The 23,176-nt window shown below is 40.0% G+C and overlaps 2 protein-coding genes across 4 annotated transcripts; both read right to left on the bottom strand.

The window, feature by feature from the left end:
* Positions 1 to 93: 93 nt before the first annotated feature.
* Positions 94 to 21,298, bottom strand: LOC101745191 (kynurenine formamidase). 3 transcript variants are annotated; one of them, XM_038015792.2, is made up of 6 exons: positions 21,150 to 21,266; positions 15,498 to 15,540; positions 15,152 to 15,264; positions 5,548 to 5,649; positions 4,346 to 4,559; positions 94 to 627 (listed from the first exon to the last, which is right to left on the bottom strand). In XM_038015792.2, exons 3-6 carry the CDS (start codon positions 15,261 to 15,263, stop codon positions 165 to 167), a joined length of 891 nt encoding a protein of 296 aa, XP_037871720.1. In that variant the 5' UTR covers position 15,264; positions 15,498 to 15,540; positions 21,150 to 21,266; the 3' UTR covers positions 94 to 164. The 3 variants fall into 3 exon arrangements, with proteins under 3 accessions (XP_037871720.1, XP_037871722.1, XP_037871721.1); XM_038015794.2 differs by having other exon boundaries at positions 15,498 to 15,586; positions 21,150 to 21,242; XM_038015793.2 differs by lacking the exon at positions 15,498 to 15,540 and having other exon boundaries at positions 21,150 to 21,298.
* On the bottom strand, positions 9,013 to 11,960 carry LOC101736412 (uncharacterized). The gene has a single exon (XM_004928711.5). It carries the CDS (start codon positions 9,906 to 9,908, stop codon positions 9,270 to 9,272), a length of 639 nt encoding a protein of 212 aa, XP_004928768.1. The 5' UTR covers positions 9,909 to 11,960; the 3' UTR covers positions 9,013 to 9,269.
* Positions 21,299 to 23,176: the final 1,878 nt, after the last annotated feature.

The raw sequence follows: 23,176 nt of genomic DNA on the forward strand, positions 1-23,176 counted from the left end.
AGAGAAGAAGAATAAATGAAATGTGGTGTTGGGGACTTAGATTTAGCAACCATGCACTAACGAATTTCTCTGGTTGAATTAAATACAATCACGTTAGTTGAAACAGCTTAGGCAATGTTTATTGTATTAATTTACATGTAAAGCTATTTAAATATCAATGTACTTTAATCGCAGAAACTGTTTGATATAAAAAATTTCAAGTAATTTTCAAGTTCTCCGAGCGCTTCGACTATGTCGAAATGATCCAAGTTTTCCATAATGTCTAGGTAAGCATTCACACCGAAATTCGATTGCAGAACTTTCCAAAAATCCCTGGACTGCTTCTGAAATGTGGGACTGTCATGTTTTCCGACTATGATGTGCACCCGTATCTTGTCAAACACATCACTGTCCCGTATGTGTTGATAATTGCTTAGAATCGGTGAAAATGCGGCAGCCGTTGTTTCATTCAATTTTAAAGGAGCATTTACAGTTGTCTTGATTAGATCACGTAAATCGTAAACTCCAGAGATGAGAAATACACCATGGAGCCGATTAGAGCCGGAGGTATTCTGAAGTAATTCTGCGTTATCAAGTATTTTCGAAACGAGGTGAGCTCCAGCCGAATGCCCAGCAAAATATAAGCCCCTGTGGACAAATCGAGAGTAAATTCTACGTAGGGCGTAGTTTAGTAGCAATTCTAATCGTTTTACAGCGAACACTTATAGTTGACTATATATTATTGTAGAATAGCGATCGCAGCGCATAAAATAAAACATCCACTGTTTCAAAATCTTCTGTTCTATAATTATTATTATTATTTTTATTATTTTTTTATTGCTAAGATGTGTGGACGAGCTCACAGCACACTTGATTAATTGGTTACTGGAGCCCATAGACATCTACAACGTAAATGCGCCACCCACCTTGAGATATAATTATACCTAGTCAGGTCATAAATTCTGTCACATGTTTAATGTAAAATAATTGAAACAAGTTTATTCATTATGTAACCATTTATATACCAAAATGAACTTAACAAAACATAGATTCTTATGACACTAAAGTTTATTCAAAATGACCTCCGTGATTTTGAATACAGGCCTTCAATCTGCGCGGCCAGTCACTATCGCAGCACGAACGAGGTCCATGTCAATATCGGCGGCTGCCTTAATCAAGGATGTCTTGAGTGACTCCAAATTGGGATGAGGCTTTGAGCACGGCTTTTCCTCCAAGTGTTGCCATATCTTGTAATCTAACGGATTCAAATCTGGACTGGAGGAGGGCCAGTCTTCGTGCCGGATGAAGTCGATTTCACGCGCCGCCAGCCAGTCTTGTGTGCTCTTCGCTCTATGAGCTGGCGCCGAATCTTGTTGGAATACCCAGTGCCTGTTATTGAACATGGTATGAGAAACAGGTTCCACAAGGTTCGTCAGGACTGTATTTTGATACACAACTGCATTCGTTTTTACACCGTTCTCACAAAAATGTACCTCTGTTAAGCCCCAATAAGAAACTCCCAACCATACCATGAGCGAGGATGGAAAATGACCTCGTTGCACACGCGGAATACGGTTGCTCGCTTCTTCACTACTGTGTGCGTACACCTTATCATTTTGTTTGTTGTAGCTCTCTTCTACGGTAAAAATTTTTTCATCCGAAAAAAGAATTTCCCGATATTTTTTTCCCGCGTACCGCTTCAACAAAGCGCGGCATCTCTTCAGTCTCAGGTCCATTAGACGAGCATTCAAACGATGTCCTGTTTTTCTTCGATATGCCCGAAGCCCTAAGTCTTCATTTAACACCCTTTTCGCCGTGGTTCTGCTTAACCCCATCTGAAGGGCCAATAGTTTCTGCTTACGTTTGGGATTTCTTTGAATTCGCGCCTTCACAGCTTTTATCACTGCTGGAGTCCTAACAGACCGAGGGCGACCACTTCTTGACCTGTCATCTACACTAGAGTCTTCATTGTATCGTTTGATGGTACGATAAACGAATCTTTTGGTTATATTCAACGTTTTTCAGTATGTTAAAAATTTGAATTGGCGCGTAACCGCAACGATGCAACGCAATAACTGCAACACGGTCTTCTTTAAGCATCCACTCCATATTTAAAAATGAGTAAAATTCTAAAAGTATACATTTTTATTTTCATGAACAAATCGAAATTCGAATTCAATAAACTTTTTTGTGGCCAGCATTCTAAAAGAAAAGTTTTTACTGTGTGACAATACTTATGACCTGACTAGTTATGATTGAAAGATTACTGGTGGCCCGGAGGCCTTTCCAGCTTCACCAGGACAGGTGGGCGAGCAAAGGCTCAGCCAGGAGGGGTGGGATTTGCTAACAACTGCCCGAGCGCCTCCGAAGGAGACCTAACAACTCAAGAGCAATTGCTTCGCGAATGAATCTACTACCGGATCGGAATCGCGACCCACTGAGAAGATCCGGCGAGAAACTTAGCGGGCTGATGCATGGGTTAGGTTGCACGACGAACTCTTTGTCGAGTTCGACGAGTACGGTTACCGGGGTCCCTAAGCCTGCTCCTAGTGTTAGAGCTGAAGGCGTCTAATGCAAAGGTTATTGGATCTGATGGATCCGTAAGGACGTGTCTAGGGCGTCGACGGTGACTGACTCCTGCATGATCAGGATTCGGGGAGTAGTCAGCGGCGGCTACGATAAGGCGATTATCATGACGCATAGCCTTATCGAAGTAACGTTCCGACACTGACTTCATATGTTTGCGGATCGATTCGAGGCCCAGGTCGTCGTGTAGGTCGACGTTCCTCACGAACCACGGAGCCCCGACGGCTAACCTGCAAAAGCGGGATTGTAGGGATTGGAGGGTGTCTATGTGTGTGCGGGCCGCGTGAGCGAACACCACACTCGCGTAAGTCATGACGGGCCTTATGCAAGTTTTGTAAAGTGTCACCTTGTTCCGAAGGGACATTTTAGTCCGCTTACAGATCATGGGATAGAGTCTACCGAGAATAAATGCGGTACGGTCACGGACTGTTTTTATATGCGGGCGGAATGTCATGGATGCATCCAGGGTGACTCCCAGGTACTTGACCTTCCTGGTCCAGGGTATAGGTTGGCCGAAGAGGGTGATCGGGGGTGTGATATTTCTCATTCTAATGCGGGAGGAAATAAGCGGAGAGTTTCCCCTTTGAAATAACACTGCTGTGCTTTTCGCTGGGTTGATGTCTATGCGCCATTTTCGGAACCACTGTCCGAGGGTTAACGCTGCACTCTGGAGCTTACTCGCGATTAGGGACTTGTTTCTACTTGAGTAGTAAACGGTTGTGTCGTCAGCGAATAAGGCTAGCTGGGTCGGCGGCGACCGGGGAATATCATTGACAAATAAACTAAATAGGAGCGGAGAAAGAACGGAGCCTTGCGGGACTCCAGCCGTGAGTGGTCGCGGAGAGGAGCGGGTTCCCTCTACTCGATATCGAAAAGAGCGGTTAGACAAGAAGTCCCGTATGATGAGCACGAGACTGTCCGGTACGCCCATGTTGAAAAGTTTGAAAATCAAACCGTTGTGCCAGACTTTGTCGAACGCTTTTGCGACGTCGAAGAAGAGGGCTCCCGTGTAGATCGGTTTTGGTCGGTTAAGTCCCAGGAGAATGTGCTCCGTGAGGCGGTGCACCTGTTGTACGCATGAGTGATTTGCACGGAATCCGAATTGTTCATCGATGAGAATGCCCTTTGATGAGACGAAGTCTCTGAGGCGTTTGTAGAGCAGACGCTCATACAGTCTGCCCAGAGACATGAGGAGGCTTGAGATATAAGTTCTAAGGTCTCAGTATAGTTACAACGGCTGCCCCACCCTTCAAACCTCATTTAAAAATTAATTAACACTATTATTACGCCTTGCTCATTTTTTAACCGTCTTCCTTTTCTCTGTCATTCTCTTTCCCCTTTCTGTTTTCTCTCATTCACATCTTAACGTTCCGTTTCACACTCTTTTCATGCGTTCCGTTCTTACCAATCCTACATTATTATACTTATTATATTATACTTATTGTTGATGTTATATTGTTAAAAAAAACCCTATGTTTGGTTTGATGTTGCAAAATTAATTTTAATATTGACATTTGATATGAGACTGTGGAGAGGTTAAACATCTTTATCAAAAGCATTTACAATACTATATTACAATAATAACAGATTATCAAAAGCATTTACAATACTATATTACAATAATAACAGATTATAATTCTTTTTTTTTCCACTTATATTGGTTCTTCAAAGCCGATCACAATAACAAAAAAAACAATCGCTTTTTGCAACGTCAAAAGCATCGAGGCTATTATCGATCGTTCACGGGTCATTAGTCTATAATCTAACCGTCTCATCTCACCTAGAGTTCATTTTTTCAGCGTATTCGAAGACGTATTTAGCAGCATTCTGTATCTCTTTGATGATCTCTCCGAGCGTAACCGTAGGGCACAGGTCATAACCTATAATTATCGTTTTGATTCCACCTCGATAAAACGGTTTCACTGGATATCTGGATATTTCTCGGGAAAGTTCCTGCCAGTATCCACCGTGGACGTAAACGAATATCCGAGCATCTACAATGAAAATACCCATCTGTATTGTAAGGCCTACTGAAATCTTCAAGTTTTTATTATTGCGCGTTGTATTGTTTTATGAAATCAAATAAGACTACGAACACATAAAAATACTGGCAAACTTTGTCGATACCTTTATTCAGTTTCATTTGATATTGTCTAAAATAAACAGTTTCAAGTTTATGTGCAATCTTTATTAAAGTTTACACTGAATACTGGATTATTTGAATAGAGTTTGTATTAAATAAAGCGTGGGCTCACATCTAAATCCACTGGGACCTTTTCAAGAGATAATTACATTTAGGAAACATTTTCAAGTCGATATCAAGTCGAAGCGTCTTACTTCTAATGTCCTATTTTAAGTTAATTACGAGTATTACTCGCATTTGACACGGCTATTAGACTTGAAAGAAAAATGAAGACTATGGAACTCTAATTGCCTTTATATTTCATTAATATCGTGGACGATCATGTGCCCTGCTTGGCTTTTTTAATTCCTTTATCGGATGGACCAACTCACGACCCATCTGGGTCTAAGTGATTACGAGAGACAACTTCTGAGTTACGGATATGGGCCAAATGTATTAATTTCTATAAAACACAATATTGCTTCATCGTAGAAGTCGTTCGTCAACATATTTAAATTACATATTTCATTACAAAAATGCCTGCCGGTGATTTTTTTCCTACCTAAGCTGATAGCTTGAGAGGCTATGTCAACGTGACCGAGCGAGTAGGTGAGCTCACGGGGCTCAAATCTGGCGAAGTTGCTAACACTGACCCTAGCAAGAGCAGTTCTTCGCAGAATTTACCACCGGATCGGAAACGCGACCCACTGAGAAGGTCCGGCGAGAAACTCAGTGGGCTGTGTCTGTCGGTCTGTGAGATTACAGCACCCCATAGTAGCATCGCTCGATACAATTACACCAAACGTCTTATCCTTTAAGCCACAGTTGTCTTCAAATTGTTATCAAAACATTTGGCTTACCATTTGGAAGGTCCGTTCCAAAAATATCAAGTTTCTGTCCAGATGTGGGTCCATATTCTATATCCAGTTCATGAGGTATTTTAATGACTGCATCTAGGCTAGCTGAAATAAGATTTTAATCTTAGTAAATTCTTCACTATTGACTTCCACGGTGAAGGAGTAACATCGTTTAATAAAAATCAAACCTGCAAAATTATAATTTGCGTAATTACTGGTGGTAGGACCTCTTGTGCGTCCGCGCGGGTAGGTACCACAATCCTGCTGTGGGGCAGCCGTTGTAACTATGCTCGAGACCTTAGAACTTATATCTCAAGGTGGGTGGCGTATTTACGCTGTATATGTCTATGGGCTCTAGTAACCACTCAACACCGGGTGGGCTGTGAGCTCGTCCTCCCATCTAGCAATAAAAAAGAAAATTATAATATGGTAATAAGAGCGTTAGCGTGGTGTGCGTTGTTTGATGTCGTTTGAAGTTAAAAGGATAAAGTGCCCAGACTACTCGTATCAAGAAATGTGACTGTGCCTTTGTTCAGATACTCCAGACAAATACTTTTAGTTCGTAGATCGATTAATAATTAAAGGCTCTAATGACTGATTCGGTGGTGCAGTAGTTTGCGCCCCAGACTACTGTGTCGAGGGTCATGGGTTCGATTCCCAGATCAGGCAAACATTCGTGTGATGAACAGGTTTGTTTTCTCTTTGTCTGGTCGTGTAATATCTATTTATGTAGGTATTTAGTCGTATATAAATATGTACATCGATATCTGGGTCCTATCTACCTAGTCAGGTCATAAGTATTGTCACACAGTAAAAACTTTTTTTTTAGAATGCTGGCCACAAAAAAGTTTATTATAATAATAATAATAATAATAAAGATCATTTATTGCCTTTCACATCATAAAATGAAATACAAAAAAAAGAAAAGCAAAAAAAAGAGAAAAAGGCAAAAGGAGGTGGCTCAGCTATTGCTGTTCAAGGTTGATAAATTGAACAGCGCTGATTTTCAGTCACCCCCGTTTCCCTTTGGTTCTTTGCGGGAATGAAGACTCCGTACGTGTGTACATACTCAGAATATGATATAAATTAGTAAAATTAGTAAATTATAAAAATTTAAGAAAAAACAAAATAAAAATCAAATTAAATGGTGAACCCGAAAACAAAACCAAAAATTTAAGAAAAAAACAAAACAAAAATCAAATTAAATGGTGAACCCGAATACAAAACATAATAAGCACACAGTAATAACAACCTGTGGGCAGCTTAAAAAAAATATAAAAAAAAATAAAAATTTAATAAAAGGAAGTTTTCACAAGCTAGGATTAAATTAGTTACTATAAATACTATAAATTAGATTAGTTTTTGTGAGTCCAAAAGAAATGATTTTAAACGATTAATAAAGCCATGCTTTGTTACATTGTGACGAATAGGTGGAGGGAGATCATTCCAGCAATGCGTAGCTGCGTATTTAAACGCTCCCGAAAAGCAGCTGTTCTGTATTTGGGCGTCAACAATGGCTTAACAGTAGCTCGTGAGCCATACCTGTACTGAGTACTTCTCCAATCCAACTTCTCATACAAGTACCTAGGTTCATGTGTCGAAATCACTCCAAATAGTAAGACTGCTAAGTGCAACCTTCTTCTAGCTGCCATTTTCAATATATTGTGATCATTTAAATAGGGCGTTATGTGTCCTCTCACGGGAATGTCAAAGCAATACCTGGCACAGGCATTTTGAATGCGTTGTATTAATTTTTCAGTTCTCGAGAGTAAACAGGGACCATAAACAGTATCACAGTAATTTAATTTCGACAAAACTAGACTATCGATAAGCAACTTCCTAATGGGTACACTGACGTACTGTCTAAACGAGTACAGAATCTTCAGTCTGTAAAAACAAGCTCTTAAGTTCTTTGTAATATGGGCCTCGAATCGCAATTCGGGATCAATTGTCAAACCCAAACTGCATGCTAACTCCACCCGATCAATTTCCTTACCAGAAACAGTCACCTTAGGATCGAGTGATAAAATCTTTGCTATCTGAGATTTACTGCCTAGTATCATGTATTTAGACTTAGAGGGGTTCAGTACTAAGGAATTCTGTTTAGACCAAGAGACAATCCTCTGCAGATCCTCATTGATAAAACTGACAGCAGAAGGGGTATCTCCAACATCAAAAGAATGGTATAATTGTACATCGTCAGCATAAACATGATATTTACAATTCTTGAAACACTGAATGATATCTGCACTGTACAAAATAAACAACAATGGTCCCAGGACAGAACCTTGGGGAACGCCTCTAGTAATCGGCTTAGAAGTAGAGGTTAGTTTAGTTCCATCTTCTTTCCGTATTTGTACAAATTGCGTTCTACTCGACATATAACTGCTAAACCATTCCACAGCATTATCAGAGAACCCGTAGTGAGTTAATTTTGCTAAGAGTAAGGCAGTGTTAATTGTATCAAAAGCCCGTGAGAAATCCAGCAGCGTCAGTATCGTACCCTGGCTCCTGTCCCGAGCCTCGAGAATATTACCCACAATGTCAGTAAGAGCAGCGGCCGTTCCTCGGCTTTTTCTGGAACCCGATTGAAACTCTGGAAGAATGTTATTTGATTCGATATATGCCGCTACCTGTGAGTAAACTACCTTCTCCAAGATCTTGGACAGAAAAGGCAACACACTAATAGGCCTAAGATCTTTAAAAGCTTGAGGGTGCGTGACTTTCGGAATAGGGCTAACCACAGAACATCGCCACTGAGCAGGAAATGTATTTGTATCAATGGACTTATTGATAATGCTAGTAATCGCCTCCAATGTTGAAGGCAGTGAGAGCGATATCATCTCACCGCTTATCCCGTCAGTGCCTTGAGCGTTGGATTTAATGCTGTTAATAATCTTAAGAACCGTATCCTGGTTGACAGTTTTAAGCGTAAACTTTGGAGATGTGTTAGAATACTCAAAGAATGAGTATCCTGAAACGTCAGAACTACAGACCCCGGGTACATCCAGAAAAGCTTCATTGATAGCATTAGCGTCATTAAGGTGTTCAGGCAATGCTTTCTCCTGATGTGACGGAATCACATCAGATTTCAGATTTTTCCATAACTTTTTAGGGTTTCCGAAGTTGCTATTAATATAATTATTGTAGTAGGTCTTTTTTTCCGATGCTAAGACGCTAGTTGCCTGCTTCTTAAGGTCTAAATAATACTGCTTATGACTATGAACCTGAGTTACATGTGATCTATAGCGTGCAGCATCTCGCAATTTAAACAATAATCGGACATTATCAGTAATCCAAGGAGTGGAACGTGTTTTGAATTTCAGGGTTTTGAGCGGAGCATGGAGATCGTACAGGTACAGAATAAACATAGAAAAGGTGTAAACCATCGTGTCAACGTCATCCAGGAGGGCGATGTTCGACCAGGGTATTATATTTAGATCCTGAGTAAAGAACTCCTCCAAGATATTTTTAAATTGACGGGAAGTTATCATTCTAGACATTGGTCTTTCCTTTCGGATCAAAGTCTCACATGTGACAAAAGCATGGTGGCCAAGCTCGGGAATATAATCAACCCCGACATCATTAACGCCAATGTCAGTACAAATAACATCCAACAAAGTACTACTACCACTCATAAAGTGTGTTGCAGTCCTTACTATTTGCGAGAGACTGAAGTGGCTTAGAAATTCATTTATTTTTTTTGTTCTACATAATAATTTTTATCAAACTGTATCCGGGCCAAAATGCTTCTCCACGTCGGCCTGAACTCTGATTCTGAGCGCAGGAGTACCATCACCACGACGAATATAAATTCGTCCGTCCTTGGTCCAGACATACTTCCAACCTTTATCCTTTCCCTTTTGACGGGTAGTACCAAACAGCTTGCGGTTATATGCGGACAAACGTTCATTTAAATATACATTACGGACGGGGCCAGGTACATCTAAATCAGTAGTGGAGAGGTTACGGCGCACGCGGGCTCCCTTCAATAGTGCATCGCGAACCGAGCGACGGGCCAGTCGTACTGATAGTATACGAGGACGATTGTCGTTGCCCTCAATGAAATTGCGTCTTACTGCACCAATCCGCTCCGCGTGAACTATGTCGCGCATGTCAAGTTTCACTCCCAGTTTTACCGCCACAACCTGGACTAAATGACAAGTGCTTTCTTCACGAACTTCCGGCAAACCAATGATGCCAATATCATTCCTGAGCAAGTCCTGATCGCGTTCACGCAGCTGAATGCGAAGTTCAGCCACCGTGGCGACGACGACGAGCCTCAAGACCAAGCACTCGGGCTTCCACCGCGTCGATGCGTCCATGACAAGACTTGAGGAGCTCCTTAAACTCAGCGATATCATTTCGGCACTCTCTCAAGTCAGTTCTTAGGCCCACCAGCTCATCCTTAAAAGATCGGATTTCTAAGCCAAGGTCGACACGAGACTCCAGCGACCGATTCATCGTATCTGCATCAACATCTCCCTCGCTCGAAGTGTGATGCACCCCGACAGCTGTCAACCCTCGTACAGGAGTTGCCGTATTATCCCCACGAGGTACTTTCGCTGAGCAACTAGGGCAGATCCAGCCCCGAGGCGCAGCGCCCGTAGATGGGATTGACACGCATCCTTTATGGAAGATGTCACTGCATTTACTACAACGCGCACAGTCCGCGGTTGACACATGCTCCACACTTTGCCATTGTCTTGTGGTTTACAGATGGACAGCAGGGAAAAATTGTATTGTAATTAATAACTTGTGTGATTTAATATTTTGAACTGAATATATAAGAAATATAAGTATGCTTTTGTTTTTTTCTTGGTGTGGGTACCAAAACTTTGTAGTATTGAAACTAAACAGAACTTTAGGTTCGTATGTAAGTTTCACGATGAATATCCTTGTTGTAAACAGTCACAAACACTATATTAATAACGTTTCACACTATTAACGCAACTTAGCCACAATAAACACCAGTTTTACCATTTATTTAAAAAAGAATTACAGAGCTAATCAGTACGCTTAACGTATCTTGGGCGATGATTGAATTCGAATTTCGAATTGTTCATGAAAATAAAAATGTATACTTTTAGAATTTTACTCATTTTTAAATATGAAGTGGACGCTTAAAGAAGACCGTGTTGCAGTTATTGCGTTGCATCGTTGCGGTTACGCGCCAATTCAAATTTTTAACATACTGAAAAATTTGAATATAACCAAAAGATTCGTTTATCGTACCATCAAACGATACAATGAAGACTCTAGTGTAGATGGCAGGTCAAGAAGTGGTCGCCCTCGGTCTGTTAGGACTCCAGCAGTGATAAAAGCTGTGAAGGCGCGAATTCAAAGAAATCCTAAACGTAAGCAGAAACTGTTGGCCCTTCAGATGGGGTTAAACAAAACCACGGTGAAAAGGGTGTTAAATGAAGACTTAGGGCTTCGGGCATATCGAAGAAAAACAGGACATCGTTTGAATGCTCGTCTAATGGACCTGAGACTGAAGAGATCCCGCGCTTTGTTGAAGCGGTACGCGGGAAAAAAATATCGGGAAATTCTTTTTTCGGATGAAAAAATTTTTACCGTAGAAGAAAGCTACAACAAACAAAATGATAAGGTGTACGCACACAGTAGTGAAGAAGCGAGCGACCGTATTCCGCGTGTACAACGAGGTCATTTACCATCCTCGCTCATGGTATGGTTGGGAGTTTCTTATTGGGGCTTAACAGAGGTACATTTTTGTGAGAAAGGTGTAAAAACGAATGCAGTTGTGTATCAAAATACAGTCCTGACGAACCTTGTGGAACCTGTTTCTCATACCATGTTGAATAACAGGCACTGGGTATTCCAACAAGATTCGGCGCCAGCTCATAGAGCGAAGGGCACAAAAGACTGGCTGGCGGCGCGTGAAATTGACTTCATCCGGCACGAAGACTGGCCCTCCTCCAGTTCAGATTTGAATCCGTTAGATTACAAGATATGGCAACACTTGGAGGAAAAGGCGTGCTCAAAGCCTCATCCCAATTTGGAGTCACTCAAGACATCCTTGATTAAGGCAGCCGCCGATATTGACATGGACCTCGTTCGTGCTGCGATAGACGACTGGCCGCGCAGATTAAAGGCCTGTATTCAAAATCACGGAGGTCATTTTGAATAAACTTTAGTGTCATAAGAATCTATGTTTTGTTAAGTTCATTTTGGTATATGAATGGTTACATAATGAATAAACTTGTTTCAATTATTTTACATTAAACATGTAACAGAATTTATGACCTGACTAGGTATACTAATATATAAATCTACAGTGGTTTTTACGGATGTTTCGTTATAACTACTGAACCATGCATCCGATTGACTTGAAACTTGGTATCCATGTGTTTTTATTTTTTATTGCCTGGATATGTGGACGAGCTCACACCCCACCTGGTGTTAAGTGGTTACTGGAACCCATAGACATCTACAACGTAAATGTGCCACACACCTTGAGATATAAGTTCTAAGGTCTCAGTATAGTTACAGCGGCAGCCCCACCCTTCAAACCGAAACGCATTACTGCTTCACGGCAGAAATAGGCGGGGCGGTGGTACCCTGGTGGTAGGACCTCTTGTGAGTCCGCACGGGTAGGTACCACCACCCCGCCTATTTCCGCCGTGAAGCAGTAATGCGTTTCGGTTCGAAGGGTGCGGTAGCCGTTGTAACTATACCTGAGATCTTAGAACTTATATCTCGAGGTGGGTGGCGCATTTACGTTGTAGATGTCTATGGGCTCCAGTAACCACTTAACACCAGGTGGGCTTTGAGCTCGTCCATCCATCTAAGCAATAAAAAAAAAAAAAAAAAAAAAAAACCTACCCGTGCGGACTCACAAGAGGCCCTACCACCAGTAAAATACATGTACTTAATGGATAGGCTAATATTTATATGAGTGTTAGACTCCTTACACTAGTTTCGGGGGCGTTAATGATGAGAATTTTTATGGGGGTGAGAAATAATAATGTTAATTTTAAATGCCCAGCGAAGCGGACGGGTAAAGCTAGTAATATAGATAATCCTAGTGTAGGCCCAGATGGCTGTATGTCACTTATTTTCAGTTATTATATTAATATTATTATTGTTACTAATAAAATTTGAAAGTTTTTCTTAGATTTTTTAGTCAGTTCCGTAATAGGTTTTCGTCGATAAAATGTGATTTGAGCTTACTAGTCGCTAAGAATAATTATATTGATCAGCAAGTAATGTTACACTGGGCAGCCTTAAGGTTACCAATCGATGTCATAGGAAATTAAGCGGATCTGCAGTGATATTAGTAATAGAGCAGCTGCATATCGAAAGTGTTCTATTTCCGGAAGATCTAAAAATAGTTGGTCTAATAATAATAATTCTTAAAAGAAAATTACATTAAAAGTAACGTGTTGTGATACTGCTCGCATCTATAGTTAAAACAGTTCATGTAAATGTATCAAATATATTTTATAGGAAATACATTGTAATAAATCGATTTGATTTGACGAACTGGGAAACTAGTCCTTTTGTCTAATTTCGTTAAAGTATTATAGGCATTGAAATATGAAAAAAACAAGTTGTTTCTTTCTATATTGATTTCTCAGAGGTTTCTAGCTCAATATTAGAACATAATTGATTAACCGACAGATTGGATGATAGCGGTATATGTGGCCCGCTACTGCCTTTTTTTTAAGTCAGTGGGATATAACCAGACTCCGCCTACGTGCGAAGACGGCAGCTGCGACATTTAAGATTCGAAACCTGATAAAAATCAGGTCTCTCAAAATCCCACATCGGAGCTTTTGATGAAGCAGAAAACGTCTGAGACAAGGCGAGTGTTGCTAGCTTGTTGTTCGAATTATTTAAAAACCGAACCTTCACCGTGAAAATTGACATCTGAAGTGCACTCATTTTTAAGAGTCGAGGCACGGCTCAGGGTTTTCTACTGGGTCCCCTGTATAGCCGTGGATGACACTAGCTTTTTCTGTTTGCAGCCCCATTTAGATTCTCTAACGAGTTGGTGTCATATTGACGACTTCATACTTAATTAAAAATCAATTTATTCATTATTGAATATTTCAGACCATTCCATGTACAGAGCTTAGTAGCGCTCGACCATGGATAATTATTATGACATATAAGCTACAACTGTCCATTGGTAGATATTGTCAAGTACTATAACAATATGCTCTAAGGTTTATTATGGATTAAAAGTTTAATTGCAGCATTCACACCGAGCGAGTTTGCAATAAACTTAACTAACCATAATTTTACAATACAGTCGCTTTGATTGTAGTTACAAATATAATTTTTATGCCATTGCTGCTGACTATATGTTTTATTACTACTGTTAATTTTACATACAAAAGCATTATGAAATCAACCGAATATTTTCTAATTAATAGGGTAGCCCATTCAATCAATCATCATAATAAATAAAAAATAACCTCCAGTACCGAATGAGGGTAGTTTTTTCACAGCCGACACAAGCATATTAAACAGGCCAAATAACTTTTAGTTCTTTTTATAATTGACTGAATGTAAAAATAAAATAATGTTTTATTGTCATACATAGATTACAGCCCACTTTGTGGTAATAAGTTACTATGCCCACAGAGATTAAATACGCTAGAGATACAGCTATGTCGGTACCTACCGGCTCTTTTGGTTCATTCCCAAGTCTGAGGGTAGGTAGCAAAAATTACGCACTGTTCAAGAACGCGATTCCAAATTATAGGGATGAACTTTGCTTAGGTGACGTATGGTATGGTAGTAAAGGAGATATGGTAGGAGGATCATGTCAATTAATTAATTCCTCAACGCTCAATTTAACTGAATCTTTAGATCATATCTTTCTGGAATGCGCTCTTAATGATGAATTTAAAAGTCGTCGTGGCCTAAAAGATAAGACGTCCGGTGCATTCGTATCGAGCGATGCACTGGTGTTCGAATCTCGCTGGCGGGTACCAATTTTTCTAATGAAATACGTACTCAACAAATGTTCACGATTGACTTCCACCGGTGTAGGAATAACATCGTGCAATAAAAATCAAACCTGCAAAATTATAATTTGCGTAATTACTGGTGGTAGGACCTCTTGTGAGTCCGCACGGGTAGGTACCACCGCCCCGCCTATTTCTGCCGTGAAGCAGTAATGCGTTTCGGTTTGAAGGGTGGGGCAGCCGTTGTGACTATACTGAGACCTTAGAACTATATCTCAAGGTGTGTGGCGCATTTACGTTGTAGATGTCTATGGGCTCCAGTAACCACTTAACACCAGGTGGGCTGCGAGCTCGTCCACACATCTAAGCAATAAAAAAAATTGCCCACCACTATATTGTTTACTAGCTAACACTAACATCCCGTTCCCAATTAATATGAACTATCTCTTAACATTCCCTAATCCTAAAGTTGTAAATGCATTAGCTTATTTTATTTCCCGCAATAACATTAAACTGTAAAAATATTTACAAATTTTTCTCCAGTTCTCATTCATCTCATCTGCTACCATCTATCTATATCACTGATATTCTATACCTGGTACCTGAGATTGGCAGAGTCATTCGTCAAAGAAGAGACTCGAGCCATAAAAAAAAATACCAATAAATACCTTCGGTAACTAATTTTACGTGATTTTGTAATACTTGTTCTGGGGTTGAGAATCGTTGTGACCAACAACTCGGTGAATATTCTCGTTCAAAATCCAAAACTTCCTCTGACATCCTGTGAACAGTGTTGATCTGTTTAAAGCTGATTCAATAAAACAGAAATCATTATTGTCAAAATCATTGTACTGGAATGCGATTGAAGTTGATTCGAAAGAAATAATGCGACAAAGAACCATTACTAATTTTATTTATTTACTAATTATTTTTTTGTAGACATACGAGTGTGCCTCCGATCGAATGGTAAGTGATCAGTGCGGCTGATGGACCTATGGAATAGTAATATCTCACCTCTTCTAATTTCGTGTGTCCTCAAAGTCGGCGACTGTATTCACTGTAAAATGTCTTCTTTAAGTATTAAATCGGCCGAATCACATGCACTGAGAGTAGAGAATATTTTAAGTCCTCATTTAAATCATTACATTTCTACCGTGAAGGAATCATACGTACATTTCAGTTTGAAGGGTGGAAGAGTCTTTGTAAAATTGAAAGATTGACTGCATGTGTCAAAGTGGATGGTGCTTTCCTTTTGTGATGCCACGAACCCCCGTAACCGGCTAATAGCAGATCTTAATACCAACCATCTATCTAATTATAGTATCTAAGGAAAGAAGACCTAGGAAGTGGGCGTGGCCTGCTGACGTAATATAGCAGCGAGTTCAGACTGGTCGGAGTTGAAGAGGGGAGTTGAGGACACCACTAACATATTGCCTCGTTCACGGCCTCTTTCTGATCTCGGCACCAGGGATAGGCGGACGTTGTACATTCGCGTGTCAACTGAGTTACCCACATTTTGTCATTAGTGTTTAAAATCAATAATTGTTGAAAGTTGTATTTTGTATTGTTCTAATTATATTTTTTTAATATTTTGAGTCGTGATTTCTAATTTCAGAAGTGGGATTCCTATTCCATTATCTGCCTTGGCTTTTCTGACCGTTCTACTTTAGTTTTGTCGATTTTTGTGTTTGACAAAAGTGAAATTTTATTTTTGTAAATATGTCTGATCGAAGTAAGCGTAGGAAGCGCGAGCGTGATCGTACACCTATCCCTGGTATGGAGAAGCGACTTCAAAAGATTTTGGATCGTTTAGACACTTTAGAAAGTTACAGGTTTCGCAATGATACTGAAGGTAGTACGACAACGCCGAGTGCGCGGTGGGCGCATGACGGCGCCATCGCGGCGGCAGCTGTCGCGTCGGGTGAGCCGCCTGCACCAATTGCTGTTTCAACAAACGTCGAGTTGTCCGATGCAAGTTTGAATTTATCCGTGCCGTGCTCGAGTGCAACGATCAACGGTTCGGGTACGGGGGTATTGAATGAGGTGGCTGAGAAAATTGCTAATGCGATTGGTGCAATTCCGGTAAGATCGAATCATATTTTTGTGTCGAGTTTCGATCCCTCTTTGCACGATTTTAATTTATGGTGTCATGAAGTAGACCATCTAAAACAAACTAATAGATGGGACGATCTTGAGTGCTTAGCGAGGGTAGGCAATTGTTTAAAAGGTGACGCTAAGTTATGGTTGAATGAGTGGGTAAGTAATGACCGTAGTTGGTCAAATTTCAAGCGCGAGTTTAAGACTTTGTGTCCCAAGCGGTTAGACATCGCCAATATTTTGTTCGACATTATGAAATCGGACTCTGATAACTACCCTACATATGCCGAATATGCAAGGCATTCGCTTCTGCGGTTACGTATTGTGAACGGATTGAGTGACGAGTTAATTGCGGCAATAGTGATACGTGGCATAACAGACACTCAAATTCGAGCTGCTGCCACTAACGCCAAGTTACTGCCTGATGATTTGGTTAATTTTCTATCTATTTATACAAAGCCCACTAGAATCACATCCGTTTGTTCAACCGATTTAATTTATAAGACTACTACGAGAAAACGAGAACATGTCGTCACGAAAATTAAATGTTTTTCATGTGGAGCTTTTGGTCATAAACAGATGACGTGTCCCAAGAGTGTAAAGCTAGATAGAACTAACGCTAATAATTCACCTTTAGTAGCAACAAATTCAGATAAACTCTCACAGAGAGCAGAGACGTGTTCTTTTTGCAAGAAGGTTGGTCACAAGGTTGATGATTGTTTTTCAAAACAACGTGCCGAGTTTCGCGGCAACTCTAACTAATAATTATAAACAGGATGACATTGCTACCGCGGTTACTCAAGGTGTTTCCGTAGATATCCTCATAGATAGTGAGTGGACTCAATGAGGATATCTATTTCATTGATTTCTGAGTCTGTGAATTTGAATTTGACGTGTCATTGTCGTCAAAAACAATTACCGAGGGCTTGTAAACGCTCCGCGAGGTCCTTGCAACTCTGGCGGGTTTTTCCATCAACCTGAAAGTGTAAATTTCTCACGACTGAGGTGGAGTATTTGAGTAGGACAATCAGTAATGGTCAGGTGAAGCCGAGCGAACACAAGGTTGAAGCTCTAGTCAATGCACGAGTACCGAGCAATGTAAAAGAAGTAAGACAGTTTTAGGTCCCTCGGGACATTTTAGGCGTCATATCTCCGGCTAATCAGTTCAAGCGGCATGTATTGCAAATCTAACTCGCAAAAAGTGTACATTTCATTTGGGGTGAAGATAAAGAAAGAGTTTGAAAGGTCATTGAGCGATTAACCAGTGAGCCGGTTGTTTCTTCAAGACTATGACTTTGAGCTTGAATATCGTAAGGGGACCGCGCTATCCCATGCAGACTACTTTAGCCGAAATGCAGTCAACGTTTATGAGATACCTAAACCTTTAAATTGGGCTCAGATAGCGCAGGCCGCTGATGATGAAACATAAAATTTGCTACAAAAATTGTGACAGATTCGAATGAGTTCAAATATATAGTTCTAATAGATGTGTTACAAAGTATTGTCTCATGTATCCCATTCACAGACAAGATGCGACGGAGTTAAAGAGAACTTTTGAAATGGCAATGTCTCTTTGTAGTCCTTCAAAATTAGGGGTCGGATGTATGAAAGTAACACCTTTGTTAATTAGATTAAAGAATTATGTTGTAAATATACATCTCATTACACCTGAAATGCACCAAAGTAGTGGTCAAGCTGAGCACTACTGCTGAACTGTAATGAATATGATTCGGGTCGAGTCTAACTTTAGACGAGAACATTGTTCTGACATTATAATATGAAAGATACAGCTCACTTTGAACATTACTGTGCAGAAATCAACCAAATATTCACCTTTGTATTTGTTAGTTGGCAGTGAGAGTGCAACGCCTGTCATACGATCCCTGGTGCGCGATGTGGCTCTGGTGGCATCGAGTCCTAATCGTGAATTCCTACGTGAACTCGCCCGACAACAAGCTTCAAACTCGCTGGATCAGAACCGTACTCGCCAGGACGCTTATGTTAACGAGCGCCGCAATACAGTGCGCTCCTTTCAAAATGGAGATCTGGTGTTCGTGCGTAAGACAAGCCAAGCTACGGGCAAGTTGGACTCAGGAATGCGAGGGCCAAGTCACTGGCTCCTATGGCAATACAAGGCAGGCGGCCGCAGAGTATATAATTCTATGGCGCGGCGAGTGGACACCAGTATAGGTTTGTAGTGTTGTAATGTATTTGTGTAACCTGAGGGCTCTACACTCATACAGCGAGCATCCCGAGGGCTCTGCTCTACAGACACTGCAAGCTCCATGTTCTTATGGTATTTGTTCGTAGTGTTGTAATGTATTTGTGCATCCTGAGGGCTCTGCACTCTTACAGCGAGCATCCTGAGGGCTCTGCTCTACAGACACTATGTGATGTGTTGTAATGTATTTGTGTACCCCGAGGGCTCTGCACACTTACAGCGAGCATCCTGAGGGCTCTGCTCTACAGACACTGTGTGATGTGTTGTAATGTATTTGTGTACCCTGAGGGCTCTGCACACTTAGCGAGCATCCTGAGGGCTCTGCTCTACAGACACTGTGTGATGTGTTGTAATGTATTTGTGTAACCTGAGGGCTCTGCACACTTACAGCGAGCATCCTGAGGGCTCTGCTCTACAGACACTGTGTGATGTGTTGTAATGTATTTGTGTAACCTGAGGGCTCTGCACTCTTACAGCGAGCATCCTGAGGGCTCTGCTCTACAGACACTGTGTGATGTGTTGTAATGTATTTGTGTAACCTGAGGGCTCTGCACTCTTACAGCGAGCATCCTGAGGGCTCTGCTCTACAGACACTGTGATGCGTACTCGTGCATTCCTGAGGGCTCTGCACTGTACGAGGACATTGAATAATCCGGCTCTGTTCGATGTTGTGTATGTGAAGGCCATCCTGAATGGTAAGCCTCCACGGTAGTATGGTGCAAGGTGAGCGCTCTGCACCAGTACTAGAGGACTACCTGATCAGTACTCCTCTGTTGTGTATCCTGAAGGCAATGCACAACGGGCATCCTGAGGGCTCTGCCACGCTCACAAAAAGGTGACTGTGGTCATCTTGGTTATTCTCGAGAGCTCTGACCGAAGACGCCAGAAGTATACGTGTCACCTCTTACTTTCGATATCCTAGTTCTCAGTTGCTAAACGAATCGAAAAATGTCTTACAGGTGACGAGCATCCAGTTAGTGAGGCAATTGATCATGCTGAAGCTGTTGAAGATCCATTCTCCGACTCTGATCGAATAACGGGCGAGGACGCACCGCCGTCAGGAGAGGCCGTCTAAGGAAAGAAGACCTAGGAAGTGGGCGTGGCCTGATGACGTAATACAGCAGCGACTTCAGACTGGTCGGAGTTGAAGAGGGGAGTTGAGGACACCACTAACATATTGCCTCGTTCACGGCCTCTTTCTGATCTCGGCACCAGGGATAGGCGGACGTTGTACATTCGCGTGTCAACTGAGTTACCCACATTTTGTCATTAGTGTTTAAAATCAATAATTGTTGAAAGTTGTATTTTGTATTGTTCTAATTATATTTTTTTAATATTTTGAGTCGTGATTTCTAATTAGTAATTATTTAAAAATAGTCGCATTATACTAGGTCATCCTGCTCGTTTGCTCAACACCACAGATACCTAACAACTGTCTTAATTACATTTTTTTGGAGTTGGAACAAGTCAGAATCCAAATATAAATAGGAAGTGTAGAATAGGAAGAAAACAGTTAAGTACAATTGACCCTTTTTTTCGTTATCCGATTTTCTTTCTTTTTAGTAGCTATCGAAGAACTTTAGTGTTAATCAACAAAATACTTCGGAGATATTCAGTTATTTTTTTTTAGAAAAAGAAAAACATTTTCTCTTTTGTTTGTCGATCGATTATTTATTTTTAATAGCTATTGACACACTTTAATTGTATCAATAAAACGTTTTTGTTACTCAGTTTTACAATAAGCAGTTTTTATTTTTTAGAAATGTCATTAACAACATAAAAGAAAAAAAATCAATACGTAGAATAAATTAAAATCTTGACGTTTCAGCAATTGTGGTCATATTTCGATCATTGGGCTAAAAGATAAACCAAAATAAAAAATATTTGATAAACTCACAAAAAAAATTAAAAATAACATTGTGTAAGTTGAATATGTTGAAGTGAAAGATATAAAGTAAGTATTGTACTTTTTGACGAAGCGTGTTGCTGATAACTCTATTTCTGTAATCTGACGAAGCGTGTTGCGGATAATAACATGTACTTTTAAGTTATTTAGGAATATTATGTTCTTTCTTTTATAATAAATTAGATTTATAAATCAAAATCATCAGCCTGTTAAATTGTAAGATATAAAATATTTATTTCCTGTCAGACAAATTCAGTAAAGCCGGTTTCGGCCGGTTTCAGCCGGTTCCGGTCGGTGGAACTAGTTTTACTCGTAATTGTTAATTCCTATAATTTTTCTTGTCTAGCATCGACTCCAAAAAACAGAACATTACAATATCATTTTTAATTGTTACGAAGATATAACAAACAACATTAATTCAAAATATTTGAGAAGTACTTACGTTAATTAAACAATTAATTTAAACGATAACGTTAATTAGATGTTTCCCGTGCGACTTCGACGTGCTTACTGAGAGTTCGCTTACATTTCGAGCTGTCTTCTTAATACTACGAACTTACTTGACACATAACCATAGAGTTACTGTTGTAGGTACTTATTAACTCCATGTACATAACTCAGTCACAGACTATATATGCACAGATGCCTTTTTTTTGTATCGTAGCACAAGCGTGCTTCCCACTTGCGGCCGGTCTCAATAACGTATCCTCGATCTTTTTTCAGTGATCTCGGATCGAAATTTCAATCCAAAAATTACAAAACTGTTTTAATAACCAAACCACAGATTGCTTTGGAAATCCGAAAATGCAATCTATATGCCAGAGGGCGTCAATCCATTTCTACCACTTTTTGGATCGCCCTCTGTGGGAAAAAATCTGTGGTTGGCTTTCAATAATCGATCTTTTGACTTTGACAAGTCTACCATCAGGTTACCGGATCCCGAAGCCACTACAACCAAAATGCCATCTTGAGACATAAGATCCTAATCTCAGTTGTATTGTTTAATTCATATGCTCTTACTGATGATTACTTCTCGGTAGCAATAGGCACGATGGGGGTTTCTACTAGTGGATGCTCAAACTAGGCCCTACCATCAGTAATTACGTGTTACAAATGATGTGACAATAAAAACCAGCAGCGTAACGACAAGTTCTTTTATTTGTGCGAGAATGCAGAAAGCAGGTAGAAATGGCTGGCACGGCTTGTTTTATTAACACTATCCCCCCTTCGTTGGCTTTGGCTGGCGGCGGTGGCGGTGGCTGTGGCGGAAGGGGGCGTGTTAATATGGCTTGGCGGCTTGGCTGGCGGCAGGGCATGACAGCTGACGTCACATCCGTTACATACGAAAATAATATAAAATTACCATTTTTTTTTTTGCATAGTACGTTGAAGTCGTGCGCAGTTTTAAATACGTATTTATTCGGGAGCCGATTACGCTTCATAAGAGTACATCGTGTGTGTTTGAACTTTAGATTACTTTGGACTACAACGACCTTAATACATATTTTTATATATAATACTTAATCGTATGTTCTACATTCTAATCTACGTATTCTAGTGTTCGATGTAACAGAGGTTAAGCCGCAGCTACTCACATTACACAGAAAATCAAGAGTAGGATTACAAATTGAAGGATTGAACTTTCTTTGTTATTGAATTCACATGAATATTCTTCTTATGTTATGTTTGCCATTAAGGCAGGAATACTGCAAGTATTTCGTTTGAAAGTAAAAGTGTTAGGAAGAAAACATGGTTCCACTAAAAATCAAAGGCATAATGTTGAAGGTTTCGGTTGATTTTAATTAGCTTTGTACAAATGAAATACCTAATATTAACAATAACAATTTTTAAACGTTACATATGTCGTTGTTCTTTATAAAATTCAAGGTCAATTCAACTTCATATTAAGATTAATTGAAATCGTTCAAGATGTTGTTGTTATTTGTAAATGCGTGTTATCAAGAACACAAAATTATTCCAGTAATATGCGTGTATATGTATTCACTAATTATAGCGGTTATATTAGCTGGTTATTTTTGTCGATTGGGATACTAGTTTGACAACGTACATATTATATATACTACGTGCTAAATTTAAGACACGTGTCGTCTTCTCGCATTAAAACTGTATAATCTCAAAACTGACTAGTTTTACAGGAGAGTGTTTTAAAAATTTAACATGCGATATTTTTAATATTAATCATCTTTGCAACATTTATTTTTTATTTTTTACCAGTTACATTATTTGTCTTGTAAAGTAAGATAAAATTATGTATTAATTTTGTTAATAGTAGTCAAAACGTAGGTAAACTAAAAAAAACAAAAAAAAAACTATACTACGCTCTTTTGAACAGTAATTATAAGAAAAATACTGGTGATACCAAATGATACCGCATATTAACTCAATTTCGAATATTTTTGGAAATTGTACACTTTTAATGCGAAAAGACGATGTGTGCGTACATGGGTA

This window comes from Bombyx mori, chromosome 15 (genome assembly GCF_030269925.1).
Source record: "Bombyx mori chromosome 15, ASM3026992v2".
NCBI lineage: Eukaryota > Metazoa > Arthropoda > Insecta > Lepidoptera > Bombycidae > Bombyx > Bombyx mori.

What these genes read in the sequence shown, in the direction of transcription:
- LOC101745191 (XM_038015793.2), bottom strand. Translation starts at nt 15,263, where the DNA reads ATGTCAGAGGAAGTTTTGGATTTTGAACGAGAATATTCACCGAGTTGT. An exon ending in CGTAAAATTAGTTACCGAAG is followed by an intron (nt 5,650 to 15,151) that starts GTATTTATTGGT and finishes ATCTTATTTCAG; the next exon opens with CTAGCCTAGATGCAGTCATT. An exon ending in GCTGAAAAAATGAACTCTAG is followed by an intron (nt 628 to 4,345) that starts GTGAGATGAGAC and finishes ATTTGTCCACAG; the next exon opens with GGGCTTATATTTTGCTGGGC.
- LOC101736412 (XM_004928711.5), bottom strand. Translation starts at nt 9,908, where the DNA reads ATGATATCGCTGAGTTTAAGGAGCTCCTCAAGTCTTGTCATGGACGCA.